This window comes from Uloborus diversus, chromosome 8 (assembly GCF_026930045.1).
Source record: "Uloborus diversus isolate 005 chromosome 8, Udiv.v.3.1, whole genome shotgun sequence".
In the NCBI taxonomy this organism is placed as follows: Eukaryota; Metazoa; Arthropoda; class Arachnida; order Araneae; family Uloboridae; genus Uloborus; species Uloborus diversus.
Genome location: NC_072738.1, coordinates 92,748,016 through 92,763,147, shown reverse-complemented (window position 1 = coordinate 92,763,147; position 15,132 = coordinate 92,748,016). Strand labels below are relative to the sequence as shown.

Sequence of the window (15,132 nt, the reverse complement as noted above, 5' to 3'; positions counted from 1 at the left end):
AGATTGTTTCATCCTATTTTAAAGCATTTGAATATATGTTTTCTACCTTTATAACGGGGCCCATATTTGCACTCTTTTTTTTCTAATGCTGTTTTGAAAGCTTTTTTGTAAATATATGTTTCGAGTTGAGTTAAATGTTATTAATATTTTTTATTTTTATTTTTGCCGCCTCTTATTTACTGAACTTTAAAACAAGTTATTTGTAAAGATCAAAAATCTGGAATTTTTCAAAATGAAAATTACTTGAAATCAAAAACAAGAATGTGTCTTTATTAACACCTCTGCCACTCAGAGATATATCAATGACAAATTTACAGCCATACAATAGCATGTAGAAACGCAACCTTCATGTTGGTGTACTTAGTTTATAACAACAGTCATAAATTTCAAACATTCATAACTACAACTTACTCCATCTCCTAGTGCAGCGGTTCTCAACCTTTCAGGCTCTGTGCCCCCTTTTCAACATTGACATGAGGTCACGCCCCCCTCCATACGTGGTCAATACAAGCAGTACAATAGGAAACTGGAGCTGATTTATACAGCTGATATTATTTAATATGTAATGAGCATGTTATTACTACAACAAAGAAACGAATACCATTTTTTGAAGTAATATGGGATCTAGGTGAGGTTAGCTTGCGCCATCAGTCACTTTCACAACATTGATAAAAATGCTGGCACTGTTATTTAATATTCACCTGTGACCACAAAATTGAATAAATCATTATTTTTTTTTATATTTTATTTTATTTTTTATGTCCTCACGCCCCCCTTGAAATTCTTCTACATCCCTCAGGTTGAGAGCCGCTGTTCTAGTCTTTTTCACGGATAAAACCGAAAAGGAAATAACTAATATCTTATACTCTTTTACTAGACATCTCGTGCAAGCCATCACTATGACTGCCTGCGATTTATGCGCAAGTGCAAAAAGCTGGGAAGAGCAGAAGCATATAATAAAAGTCATTTTTGAGGAGTTTTACGATCAGGTATAGTTAAAATTATATTTAAGCACATTTGATAGTTATTTTTTCAGAAATAAATGAGTGCCATAATAAAGTGAACTTAGAGGACGTCCTTAAATCTGTAACTTCAAGTCAGACTAACGTAATTCGCATTATCATTACTTTGCAGGATAGAGTAAAAATGGTTGTCTGGTGCATACAAAGTTTGGGACTCGCTTTTTTATAATACTGGTAAATAATTTTCAAAGTTTTTTTTAACTTTAATTTCTGAAGTGAAACTTTCGTGAATGAAAAGTGAAAAGTTTCGTTAAGTGAAACTTATTCGAGGGCTTTGAAATTCTGATCGGCCAACGTTTGCGAGACGGAAGTGACGTTGTTGTTTTTTGTGTGACGAAATGTCCCACACATACGCTCTTCTCGCTTTCTTTATTTCTAGTTGTCTGTGGTTGCGTGTACAGTGGACGCCGGTTATTTGAATCAGTGGTTAATTGAATCAGTCGCTTTAATGAATCAAATTGTCAAAAACAGAATAAAATCCAGCTTTATTGAATTAGCGACTTTATTGAATCAGCCGCTTTATGGTATCAAAACTGCTTAGAACAAACGTGTTTCGTATAAGCGGCGGCCACTGTATTGTGTTGAGCACAACTGTTGGTTATTAACAGAGCATTCTTTGAAACACGTGTGAATAACCCAAGCATTTCGACTATAGTTTTTAGTATACCCGTTGCTTATTATCTATTAGCGGTACCCTCACGGCTTTGCCCGTAATAGAAAATTAAAAGGTCATTTGGTTCGCCTGTACAAATAATAGATAATGAATTTCTCGCCAATATTCTATATTAATTTTCTCGTCCATTTTAAAGTAATTTACTGGTCCATGTTATGGCAATTCGCTCGGCGCAGAGGAATTAAATCCACCGATGGTGGGAAAAATGAAATCATAGAAAAAGAACAAAATCGAATTTTTGTAAAATCGCTTCAAGGTGCACACCTCTGTGCTACAAACTAATTTGGTGCCAAATTTCATGAAAATCGGCGGAACGGTCTAGGCACTATGCGTGTTACAGAGATCCAGACATTCAGACAGAGAGACTTTCAGCTTTATTATTAGTAAAGATTTTCTTTTTGAAAATGTACAATTTTGTTGTGAATATACCTGGCATATCTTGGCCAGATTGTGCTGTGTGGCAATGTTAGTATGTGTATGAAAACGATAAAATGATGCACACATGTATGTTCTTTTATGAAAATAAATGAATGATGCACACATTTTATGCTATTCAAAAGTGTTTGAGAAATAATTAAAATGTTTCCAAGAAAAACAAAATTTTATTTCTATCGGGTGTCTTTTCGACACAACAGGTTTTTTTTTATTATTTTAATTATTATTATAATGTTTTATAGACTTACGTTCACATGGCACAATGTGAAATAAGATATTTTATACAATGTAGTAATAACAAGAAAATCGCCATTTTTGGACTTCAGTTAGTCTGGCCTTGAGGTAAAAAAAAAGGTTTTTTTTCCCCAGGTTTTTTTTTTTTTTTTTCAAAATTGTTGTCCCCTCCCCCCCTTGTTTATCACAAAGCGTCACTCTTCACTTTAAACCTTCCCCTCTCCCTGTTGATTTATTACATACATATCCCTTGTTCAATATTATACAGACATACACTGGTGTGCAAAGATTAAGGACGAAGTCGAAAAATTAGCATATAAGCTGAACGAAGAGGCAGAGCGGACAGAAAGACCAATCAGGAGATTAAGTAAGGTGATGTACGGTAGCACATGCGCAGATATGCAGGCAGACGTAATGGGGGAGTGTCTGAGTAATATAAAGCATGTTGTCGGTGTAAGATCAGTATTTCTGGCAAAGAGATTGCACGCCGTATAGCAGTTAAAATCACACCGAGTTGCTGCCTCAGCGAGAAGTGGCGAATAATCAATCTGTTAGACGACATCTGGATGCTTTTACCTGAGGTCGAATCATTGGGAAGTTGGAGGAAGGCCGCAGTGTGACAAGTGTGCCTGCAGAGTTCGGAATTGCTCACAGCATCGTTTCACGACTTTGGAGACAATTTCAAACTACAGGAGCAGCTATCCGGGGGTTCAGTAGTGGTCGTCCACAAGGAACCACACCCGCAGATGACCGGTATATTGTCAAACAGGCCAGAAGAAACAGCCGGCAGACAGCGGGAGAAATCGCTAGACACACGACACAGGCGACTGGACGACCGATATCGTGTTTTACCGTGGCCAGAAGACTGCACGGTGGTGGTCTGTTTGCACGACGCCCTATACGGTGTGTACCTCTATCGCTTGCCCATCGGAGAAGGCGTTCTCTGTGGTGCCGGGAACACCGGAATTGGAGAGACAATGAATGGGGACGAGTACTCTTTACAGATGAGAGCAGATTCAGTCTGAGTAGCGATTCTCATCGCATACTCATCTGGAGAGAGCGGGGAAGCCGCAATCATCCCTCGAACATCATTGAAAGGGACAGGTATGGAGGTCGCGGTGTTCTCGTTTGGGGAGGCATCATGCTTGGTAGTCGTACAGACCTTCACATCTTCGACGCAGTTTCAGTCAACGGGACCCGTTATTGTAACGAGATTCTTCTTCCATATGTGCGTCTTTTTAGAGGCGCTATGGGTCCGCAGTTCCTTTTCATGGACGACAATGCACCATGTCTTCGCACAGTAGCTGCCGAACAGCTCTTAGAGAGTGAAGATATTGAGCGTATGGATTGGCCGGCACGATCTCCGGATCTCAATCCCATCAAGCATGTATGGGATTTTCTAGGCAGACGCTTGGCAGCTCGTACCATACCACCAGTAACGATTCGGGAGCTTCGATTGGCGCTGCAAGACGAATGGGCAGCAATGCCTCAACAACTCATTGACACCCTCATTCTCAGTATGGGCAGACGCTGTGAAACCTGCCTAGCAGTCGGGGGAGATCATATCCCCTACTAAAGACCGGATGTTTCTTGCTGGACACCCATCACAGGGATGTTTCGGCCTTCAGTCGCATTGCGCTCCATGCTACTTTTTCAATAAAGCTTTTTTTTTATTCCTCTGATGTCTCTTTTATTAAGTGTTGCTTACATTACACATGTCCTTACATATTGGGGATCTTACGGTATTAAATGTGTTGATTTGGAAAGCTTTTGTACAAAGTTATATTGAAAAAACCGTCTCGTCCTTAATTTTTTCAAACCAGTGTATACAGTGCTGGTAAAAAAAAAAAAAAAAAAAAAAAAAAAAAAAAAAAAATGCAGCACCCTCGCATTTTCACAACAATGGGATTATGTGAGAAGTTTTGGTCGACCGATGAACGATGAATGTATGTGAAATTCTGCAAAATTTATGAAATAAACATTTAACAGCAAAATCCGATAATTGTTTACGTAGATCGGGGCTGTTTCCGGGCCAAGGCAAACTGCTGACCCCATGCTCATTTTTCCATTTCTGAACCTGCGTGTGAGTTTAGAGAAAAAAATTACTTAACCTCATGTCAATTTAAGTCTAATGGCAGGATAAAGGCTTTTAAATTGTTACTTACCAGTTTTGCCCTATGGCACGGAGCAGAATCATCCTGGAAAATGACTTTTGGAACTGAAGTAAAATGATCTCGGATATTAGGAAGCAATTTCTCCTCCAAACTGCCAATAGACACCTGAGCGTTTACTGTTCCTTGCACAAAGGGAAGCCCACCAACTCCTTGATCAGAAATACATCCCCAAATCATCTGGGATACGGGATGCTTGACTGTGTGTTGAATGCAGTCGGGATGATATTCCTCTCCTTTGCGGCGCGGGTGATGCAATTGTTTTCCCACCACTGTACGGTGTAAATTGTGCTGAAGTTGCAAAAAAATATTTGGGAGAAATCACCTTCGGATTTGGGATTTAATTAAAGAAAAGGTGTTTTTAGACCAATTTAAATTACTATTTCTCTACTAATAATAAATCTGAAAGTCTCTCTGTCTGGATCTCTGTGACGCGCATGGCGCCTAGTTCGTTCGGCCGTTTTTTTTTAAATTTTTCACGAAACTAGTTTGTATACTTAGGGGGTGATGACATGGAAGCGACTTTTCAAAAATTCGATTTTGTTCTCGTTCTATTCCAATTTTAAAAACAATTTACCGATGAAATTATCATAACATGGACTAGTAAATTACCAAATTATCATAACGTGGAACCGTGACATGGGCGAGCAAATGAACATAGCAAACTGGCGAGAAATTCATCATACATTATTTGTAAATATACAGGCGAACCAAATGACCTTTTAATTTTCTACTACGGGCAAAGCCGTGCGGGTACCGCTAAAGATATGAGATTCAATTTTTCATCTGGTGGATGGGATATCCGCCAACACCCAACACTATTACATAAAAATGCTTCTAAAGGGTGATTCTCGAAAAAATGTCCCATGCGTAATGCTAAGTTTTTTATTTTTTTATTTAGCTAACCAAAGCGATCAAAAAATAATGCTGTTGGGGGATGACACATGCTTTAATATACTATCAAAGCAAAACAATTACTTCCCATATTTAATTAATAGTTACTTGAATAAAATATAAAATATAGCGTTACGCACGGGACATTTTTTTCGAGAATCGTCCTTTAGTAAATGTTTCAACAATTTTTTAGTTATTTATAAATTATGGAGTAATGCATTTGTCGTCAGACAGAGTTAGAACATTTAGATGCCCTTGACCAGTACTGCTCCTTAAATTGGTCCTTACTCTTAAATTGGTCTCGTTAAATGTTGAAATTGTCCTCTTAAATGCTGTCAGAGGTACAGGGAGTGTAGCTGGTATCAAGAGCAGAATATTTGAAATTGAAGACAAAAATCGCAATTTTTGGTGTGCACGTCCAAATTTTTTTCAATATTGAAATCACTTTCAAAATATCTTTGGTGATATTAGGTATCAGAAGTTTCTCCCGGAAATTTTTCGAAATAGACGTTTTTAAAACGCAATTTTAGCTTATCTTTGGAGACATTAGGTGAGAAGGAGGTGTTTTAGGATTGATCTTGGAAATATTGTGAAGTTGAAATCTCGAAGGCACAATTTCAGGCTATTTTTGATAGTCTAAAATTGGCATTACTTTTGGCAACAAATAAAATTATCCCTATTGTGACTAACCCTGATGGGTAACAACGATCAAATTAGTATACGAAAGTAAAAGTAAATTTATTTTTAATTTTGAAAAAGCGTTGGCTTTCGATTTTTAAATAACAAATTTGAAAGTTTTGAAAAGAAAACATGCAAGTCTCGTGGAGCCCCTGAGAGAACTCCTTGGAACCCTGGGGTTCCGCGGAATACAATTTAAGAAACGCTGATCTATGCAAACGTAATTCTAATAATAATATTAATAATAATATCTGTATTCATTTACCAGGGTTAAAGGAACGCGCGTCCTCCTTTGAATGCGGGGGAGGAATGTTTTTCATTTCTCCTGTAGGGTAGCAATTATGTGACTTACGTTAGCCTGGCAGTGAGGTATAGATTTGTAACACTGACCTGCAACATTAATATCGGATTAGCTTGTGAGGATTTTTACAACAAGATTAAAAACCAAAAAGTCTTTCAAAAGTCCTAGCCAACGCAAAGAACATGTAAATATTGTTAAAATTATTATTCCTCATTCAAAGTTTTTCTTCTTACTTAAGTAACTTAAAAGTATTAACCTGTAGGAAATAAAATGTTTGAATGTGTCTGCTTGCGTCATGTATTATATATTACCCCTGGTTTGGGCTCAAAATTATTTATAGCATTCAGAATGATCTACTCTCTAAAACACTAAAAACCAACCACGGGTGTGTACCCTTTTGAATACTCTCTGCGCTGACGGAGGGGGAATTATTCCGGTGTCCCGCTTCAAAATTTCAGAAATCTGGCAAGCCTATCCTTATCATGATAGGAAATTTTAAGGAATGGTTTTCTTTTCTAATCGAGAGTTGGGGGGGGGGGGGGAGAGACTAATGGGAAATTTTAAGGGATGTTGTCCTTATTCCGATAGAGATTGTTACGGGCTATTGTCCCCAGTTAAGGAAGGATTTTTAGGGACTAATGTTGAGATCGTACTGGGAATTTTGAGTGACTATTATCCTAACTAATGAGGATTCAAAGGCTCTGTTGACGCTATTGTGGAACTGTTACTTTTATTTTAATGATATTTTTACCTATATTTCTCCTTATTCATTTTGGTATTTTGATTTGTAGAGTGTGTAATCTTTATTTACAAAGTTTTCTCATTCAAATGAAATTTTTAGCGTCTAAGGTTCAAACTTGAACGGCGATTTTTAATGAATTGTCGCCGTTATTCCGACTTATTGCAACATTCCAATTATTTTATTGTTTTTTATTTAACACTGTTGTTGAACACACGTTATTTGAGCTCACTTTTATTTTCAAGGTAGACCGTGCAACGCAGCTAGTTTAAAAGTAAAAGCGGAATGAAAAAATGTATAAACATAAAAAAATATATAAATTTTATTTCATTTTTTTCCTATTTCAATTGCTTTTTAAAAAATCACAGTAATTTTCAGATTATTTTTTCAATTAGTTTGAAAAACAAATTAGTGTCATGTTTTACAGGGTGATATAGAGAAGGCCCAAGGAAGGCAACCTTTAGCGATAATGGACAGAAGCAAAAGTCATGAACAGCCATCCTCACAAGTAAGCTGCATATGTATTAAGGCTCGCCTCAAAATGCTTCACTATTTCTATGCACTAAGAAGAAGTTGGGTCAAAATTTTGTTTGTGTGTGTGTGTGATTCCGCGATGTCTAGGAGACCCGATTGCACCTAAAGTGTTGCCAGATGGTCAAATTCAGATTTCCCCAATTCCCTTCCAACTTTTCCCCAAAAAGCGATGTTTTCTATCAAAATTCCCCAAATTCTAAAATTATTTTTCCCCTAATATTTTCATAAAATGAATCGACTTCCCGTAATATTTTTGTCTCTTGAAATTCTTTTTTCTTCCCCAAATAGCCAAATTTTCATACAAGTAGTAAAAATAAAGCTGAAAGTCTCTCTGTCTGGATCTCTGTGACTTGCATAGCGCCTAGACCGTTCGGCCGATTTTCATGAAAGCAAAGAATTAGTTTGTAGCATGGGGGTGTGCACCTATAAGCGATTTTTCAAAAATTCGATTTTGTTCTTTGTATCTTCCAATTTTAAGAACATTTTCCCGAGCAAAATTATTATAAGATGGACGAAAAATTACCAAGTTATCATAACGTGGAACCGTAACGTGGGCAAGCCAATTGGCGAGAAATTCATCATGATTTTTTTTGTAAATATACAGGGGAAACAAAAGACCTTTTAATTTTCTACTACGGGCAAAGCCGTGCGGTGCCACCAGTCATAAATACAAGCGCCTGACCGAGAGATAAGAAATAACCAAATTTTTTTTTCTACTCGCATTTAGTACTCTAATTCTGTATGTACATTTAAACTATGGTTTTTTTATATATTTATCCATGAACGTTCTTCATCACTTATTTTTACCTGTTTCACGTATCAACTAGTTACTCACGCAGAACACTAATGCGATTTCCGTAGCATAATATTCCACATAATACGAAATGCGAATTCCATAAAGTTGAGCAAATCTAAACCAACGCTGTTTGATACAAACAATGTAACTACTACTTCTTGACACGAATTAAAATACGAAAAAAATTCTTTTTTTCCCCCGAGGTTTTTTTCCTCAACTTTTCCCCAAGAAAAAAATATTTTCCCCGAAGAATTCCACTCAAAATCCATTTCCCCAAAATTTCCCCAGAGAGCACCAGATTTCCCCTAAATGGGGAAATTTCCCCCAATCTGGCAACACTGCACCTAAAGTCTTGATATTTGGTACAAAATTACTCCGGACCCGTGAGATGTAGATCGAACTTTTAACCGATGTAAATAGATTTTAAAGTTTAGAACTATTATGAAACAATAAATAAATAAATAAGTGAATATATAAGAAAAATAAATTAGTGGATAAAATAGTGAATGAATAAGAAAATCTAACTGAATGAATAAATATGTAAAATGTAAAATGAAGGAATGATTTGATAAAATATTGAATAAGTGAAAATGAAGTGAACTATTTCACTTTGCTCCGCATGCACTTCACAAACTACACAAATCATTTAATATACAAAATAGCATAATATTGAACTAATAAAAACTGCAGTGAATAGTAGTAGATCTAAATTAGCATTTAAAATGTTACTAAAAAGAACTTTATCATTTAATAATAACAAAAATAATTTTTGGTTCACAACAAAATATTACAATACTAGCAGTACCAGCACAGCGATGCCCGCGCTAAAAATTTAATGGAAGTCCGTTGAATAAAAAAAATTGATGCCCCCTCCCTTTCTGATGTGAAATGATCCTTTTTCTTTGCATAAAATGCGTACACACTTTTCCAAAAAAAGAAAAAAAAATTAAAGTTTCTTTGGAATTTAAAAATTTTCGTCAAATCACTAAATTAGATTTACAGTTGCTTTAGAACTCTATTTAGTGAGTGAAGCGGTTTTTACTGCAATTTAAAATATTTCGACAAATAAACAAAAAAAAAAAAAAAAAAAGAAAAGAAAAGAAAGAAAGAAACATCAAATAATATCTTTCAAATGAAAAAAATAGTTCTGCAACCCTATTGTTTACCGCCAAACTTGCCCAGCAACTACGCTATCATAATCCATCGGTTTAACGAAAAGAAAAAAAAAACATCCAATGGAACATTCAATAATTATCGTCAGAAAAAAAGAAGAAAATGTCGTACATCTCACTCGGATAAAAACAAGTCAAGAGTTTCTTTTCTATCAAAACAAATCGCCAAAACAATAAATTACATTTACGGCTGCTTTAAAACAATAATCCTAGACTGATCTGCTCAGCGCCTAACGCGCCAAGCGACCACGCTACCGGAACCCAGCCCTTTTGCGAGTGAAGCGGATGTTTTTTCTTTGGCAATAATAAATGTTTCGCCAAACAAACAAAAAAGTATAAAGTCACATTAACAGTAGCTTTCAAATCTTTATAGCTGCGTTGCCGGGCTTTGCCCGGTCTATCATGAGAATAAAAATTGTGTCAAGTGACATATATTCAACAATCAGGCTTAAATAAAAATAATAATAAAAAAAAACCATGCAAAATTACCCTTCCAAACAGTGACGACAGATATTAAAATACTTTTAAGAAATTAAAATGCGGAAGATGTATTTTAAAGCGTAACCATAGAAATACGAAATAAAATAAGTTTAAGAAATCAAATGCAAAATAAGGAAAGAAACAATGGATTCAAATGCGTAACCGTGGAAACGCGAAAATAAAATGGTTGACAACCTGAATTAAAATGACATTTTTCGAATTTGATTTTAAAACGCTTGTAACTTTAATTCCTTTGAGGATAGAAGCTAAGTTTTTCGACTATAGGTCGAGAGAGATCTGGAGTAAAAAATGTCGCTTTTTCCAATGGTGTCAAAAAGAAAACTGTGGGACAATTCCTTCACTTCTTATTGATAGAATTAATGAAGAAAGTAGTGCCAAAATTTCAGCTAAACCTAAAAAGGTTCGAGCTAAAAACGCAAATTACTCCCGCCGTAATTAAGTTAGAGCATTGAAACAAATTGTTTAGAACGCGGAAAATTCTTCCCCTTTCAACGATATATAATATTAATATGTGCAAGTAATTTTTCACTCTCATATTCGGGAATTTGTGTGAAATTTGGGCCTAAATTGGAATAAAAAAAGAACTATTTATCGGATTTTTTGAATTATAGCCTATGTCACTCAGTAAGAAAGCACCTTTCATATCGTGAACGAATTTTTCAAATAGGTGCAGTATTCCAGAGATTAACTCGAACATATCAACACACAAAAATCCGCATTCTCCCTTTATAATATTAGTATAGATGAGTACTACTGATTTTTGAAAATTGTTTGTATTTTCATATGCTTTGACATTCAGAGGTAATTTTTTCTTGACTGGAATAAACTTTATGTGTTACTCATAGTTAAAATATTACTTGATACGTGGCGGCTAAAAGCAGAGAAAATATTTTATTATTTCACTTTGCTTCGCTATTTCCCTTTGCCCCCTATTCTCTTAGATAATCGATTTTGTTTATTTTGTTTTATTGCAAAAGCACTTGATTTTACATTATGAGTCTTCATGTATCGCAGATACATCAGATTGGAGCTAAAAATTGAATTAAAGAAACTATGATAACAAATTTTAAAATGCATAAAACAGTAAAATTATCGCCAACAGAACAATAAGAAAATGTACAACGATTCAAAAGAGAAAAATTATGCATAAATACAGGAAATACAAAATAATTCAGTCACTAAATGTCAGCATCATCATGTCCCTGGCACGCCAATATCGGTCGCAAATATTTTCTTCATTCAAAACAGAACAATTGAGTAGATAAAGTCAGACCAAACAACGTAAGTAGAAGCACAAATTTGTAAATTACAGCAGACACGTGTTTCGGCGTTACAGGGAACGCCTTTTTCAATGCAAAAATAATGAGCTTATGAATGAAAAGACATCCGACAAAAGCCAAGAGCAGATAAGCATGCAGCTTAAAAGATAAAAACAGCGGATTAGCCAAACACCAATGACAAAGTTATAAACCTTTCAGGAACCAATAGGAATGCAAGCAAAGGTCAGGAGCTTTCGCTTAGGTACGAACCCAGAAAGAAAGAATTCAATTGGACAAGGATTAAGCCGAAGCTTAAACAAAAAGAAAAGAAATTGTCAGTAACCGTGAACCGCAAGAAAGGAAAAGCAGAATGGAAAACCATGAAATAAGATAAACAGAAACAAAAAATATTCGAAAAAAGGAAAAATAAAGATAAATAGAAGAAAATTGGGGGGGGGGGGGGTGTCAATCAAGACAAAAAGGCAAAAATAAACAAAGGAAGATAGAGAAAAAAAAAGAGGGGGGGGGGAATGGGGAAAGGCCAGTATTAAAGATATGGGAGCCAAATGTTAGAAAAATATGGAACTGCACTAAGATCGTTAACTAAGTTAGAACTGTTCCTCAAAATATGAAAGGATTCCCAAAAGTCAAGATCTGATGAATTGGGGCATTTTTGGATAATCTGAAAAGAGTTAAAATCAAAAGAGTGATTCGAATCCCAACAATGTTGAGCAATACTAGACTTATTTAATTGTTGTTTTTTCACATAATTTTGATGCTCTTTCAAGCGACATTTTAAAGCACGCCGAGTCTGTCCAATATAGGCAAGTTTACAACTACAATTAATTCTATAAATTCCACAACAATTAAGAGGGTGAATAGGATCTTTAAGAGAAGAGAATGAAAGTTTATTAATAGGAGAGAACACCACCTGGAATTGGAAACGTTTTAGAATCTTAGCAACCTGATAGCTTACAGATGGAAAGAATGGCAAAACAACCAAATTCTTTCTGATGAAGGTTCGGTTAAGAACATTAGTTTGGGATTTATTTGAAAGTTTTTTATAAATGGAATCAATCAAAGTTGGCGGATAGTCTCTATCAATTGCCACAGCTTTAAGATAATTAAGTTCCACTTTAAGAAGTTCCGACGAAGAACAAATATTAATTGCGCGATAAACAAAAGAATTAAAAGCAGAATATTTTTGATTTGGAGGATGAGACGATAGTCTATGAGGAGGTAAAGAGACAGCAAAAGGTTTGCGATAAACAGTAGTTTCAAAACCAATTTCTGTACGAGAAACAAGTACATCAAGAAATGAAATGCAATTATTCCGTTCTTTCTCACAAGAAAACTGAATATGAGGATCAATGGAGTTTAAAATAGATAAAACCTCATCACTCTCAAACTGATTCTGGTTCATTAGAACAAAACAATCATCAACATACCGAACATAAAATTGGAATTGCAGTTTTTGGAACAGCTTAACCTCAAAATAATCCATGTAAATATCACTAAGAATGGGGCTAAGTGGGTTACCCATAGCCAGACCATCTAACATAATATAAAAATTCCCATTAAAAACAAAAGAACATTGTTTAAGACAAGTACGGGTAAGGAAAATTAAATCCTCAATTTCCGTATTGGTGAAATGAAATTCAGAAAGTCTTCTACGAAGGCATAACAATGAACCCTCGACGGGAACGTTCGTAAATAAAGAGTTAACATCAAAAGAAGCCATAAAAGAATTATTTGGAACGAAACTATGAATTTTTTTAACAAACTCAACAGAATTTTTAATGGTAAATAAATTGTGACTCCTAAGGGGAGAAAACACAGAGACTAAATATTTTGCAAGTTTGTACGAAGCCGTACCAATATTGGAAACAATCGGCCTGAAAGGAATACCAGCTTTATGCACCTTAGGTAAAGCATAAAATCTAGCACAATTAGCAATAGATGGAACAACAGAGCGTTTAACATTTGAAGGAATAGACTGAACAGACTTAACAGCAGATGCAATAGTTTTTAACTCTTTATCACTAGGATCTTTAGAAATTTCAGCATATGGCCCAGAAGAAATCAAATCATTAGTTTTATCAACATAAGATGATTTGTCAAGAACAACAATTTGGCCACCCTTGTCAGCTTTGGTAACAACCAGATCAGAATTCGAAACTAAGTCTTTAACAGAACGGCTAACAGTATTAGCAAATACAGGTTTAGAAATTTTCGAGTTAAAGTCAATATTAGAAGCTATAAGATGCCGAATCGAATCTTTTTGAGAGGAAGTTAAGGCACTAAATTTAAAAGCTTTCTCAACAGGAGCAATAAGCTTTGAAAAAGAAGGATTAACACTCACAGCAAAATTATCATTACATTTTAGAGCCTCAATTTGAGAATTACTTAATGGAACGCTAGAAAGATTAACAACAACATTCTTATTAACAACAGGTAAATTATCAAGAGGAACGACATGAGAAGATTTACAAAGCATAGCTAATTTCTTTTTCAAAACAATTTGATGTTTATCAGAGGAACGAAGGGTTTCTAGACCAAGAATTTCTGTCAATAATGTTAAAGTTCGGAATGGAATTAGAAACCGCAAGATGTAAATCATAAAGTTCACGTTCAATAAACGATAAATGTTTCCTAGTTTCCTGGATCGAAGCTCTGAGTAAAGCCAATTTCGACCGAAAGATTACTTTGTCAATTTTTACAGAACGTGGTAAATTACATTTCAAAGAAATAAACTTCGGAATAATTTTCTTGCGCCTACACTCTTGAAGAAATTTTAAATGGTTCAAAAAACGAAATTTCTTAATCCGAAGATTGGCAAACCTATTGATTTGAGACATAATCAAAAGCAAAACCAAAACAAATGAAAATAAACAAAATCAAACAATAACAGAATGAATAAGAAACAAGAAGTAAAAAACCACGATCAAAATACAACAATAGACAAAATTCCGAAAACAAAAACAAAAACACAAATTGCATAAAAGGCGGAAAATGTAAACGTAAGGCCCGTTTAAGCCACAAATAAGATAAATAAATACCTTTGTGCTGAATAGTAAAGTCAGACCAAACAACGTAAGTAGAAGCACAAATTATAAATTACAGCAGACACGTGTTTCGGCGTTACAGGGAACGCCTTTTTCAATGCAAAAATAATGAGCTTATGGATGAAAAGACATCCGACAAAAGCCAAGAGCAGATAAGCATGCAGCTTATTTTCGCCTTTTTGTCTTGATTGACACCCCCCCCCCCAATTTTCTTCTATTTATCTTTATTTTTCCTTTTTTCGAATATTTTTGTTTCTGTTTATCTTTTTTCATGGTTTTCCATTCTGCTTTTTCCTTTCTTGCGGTTCACGGTTACTGACAATTTCTTTTCTTTTTGTTTAAGCTTCGGCTTAATCCTTGTCCAATTGAATTCTTTCCTTCTGGGTTCGTACCTAAGCGAAAGCTCCTGACCTTTGCTTGCATTCCTATTGGTTCCTGAAAGGTTTATAACTTTGTCATTGGTGTTTGGCTAATCCGCTGTTTTTATCTTTTAAGCTGCATGCTTATCTGCTCTTGGCTTTTGTCGGATGTCTTTTCATCCATAAGCTCATTATTTTTGCATTGAAAAAGGCGTTCCCTGTAACGCCGAAACACGTGTCTGCTGTAATTTATAAATTTGTGCTTCTACTTACGTTGTTTGGTCTGACTTTACTATCAA

General features: G+C 35.2%; 1 protein-coding gene across 1 annotated transcript in view; it reads left to right on the top strand.

Moving 5' to 3' along the window:
* Positions 1-15,132, top strand: part of LOC129228490 (probable 3',5'-cyclic phosphodiesterase pde-5) — a 97,242-nt gene that overhangs the window by 79,476 nt on the left and 2,634 nt on the right. The window contains exons 23-24 of the mRNA XM_054863170.1: positions 878-989; positions 7,575-7,655. Of these exons, the coding sequence (XP_054719145.1) occupies positions 878-989; positions 7,575-7,655 (193 nt within the window). The remainder of the gene's footprint in view (positions 1-877; positions 990-7,574; positions 7,656-15,132) is intronic.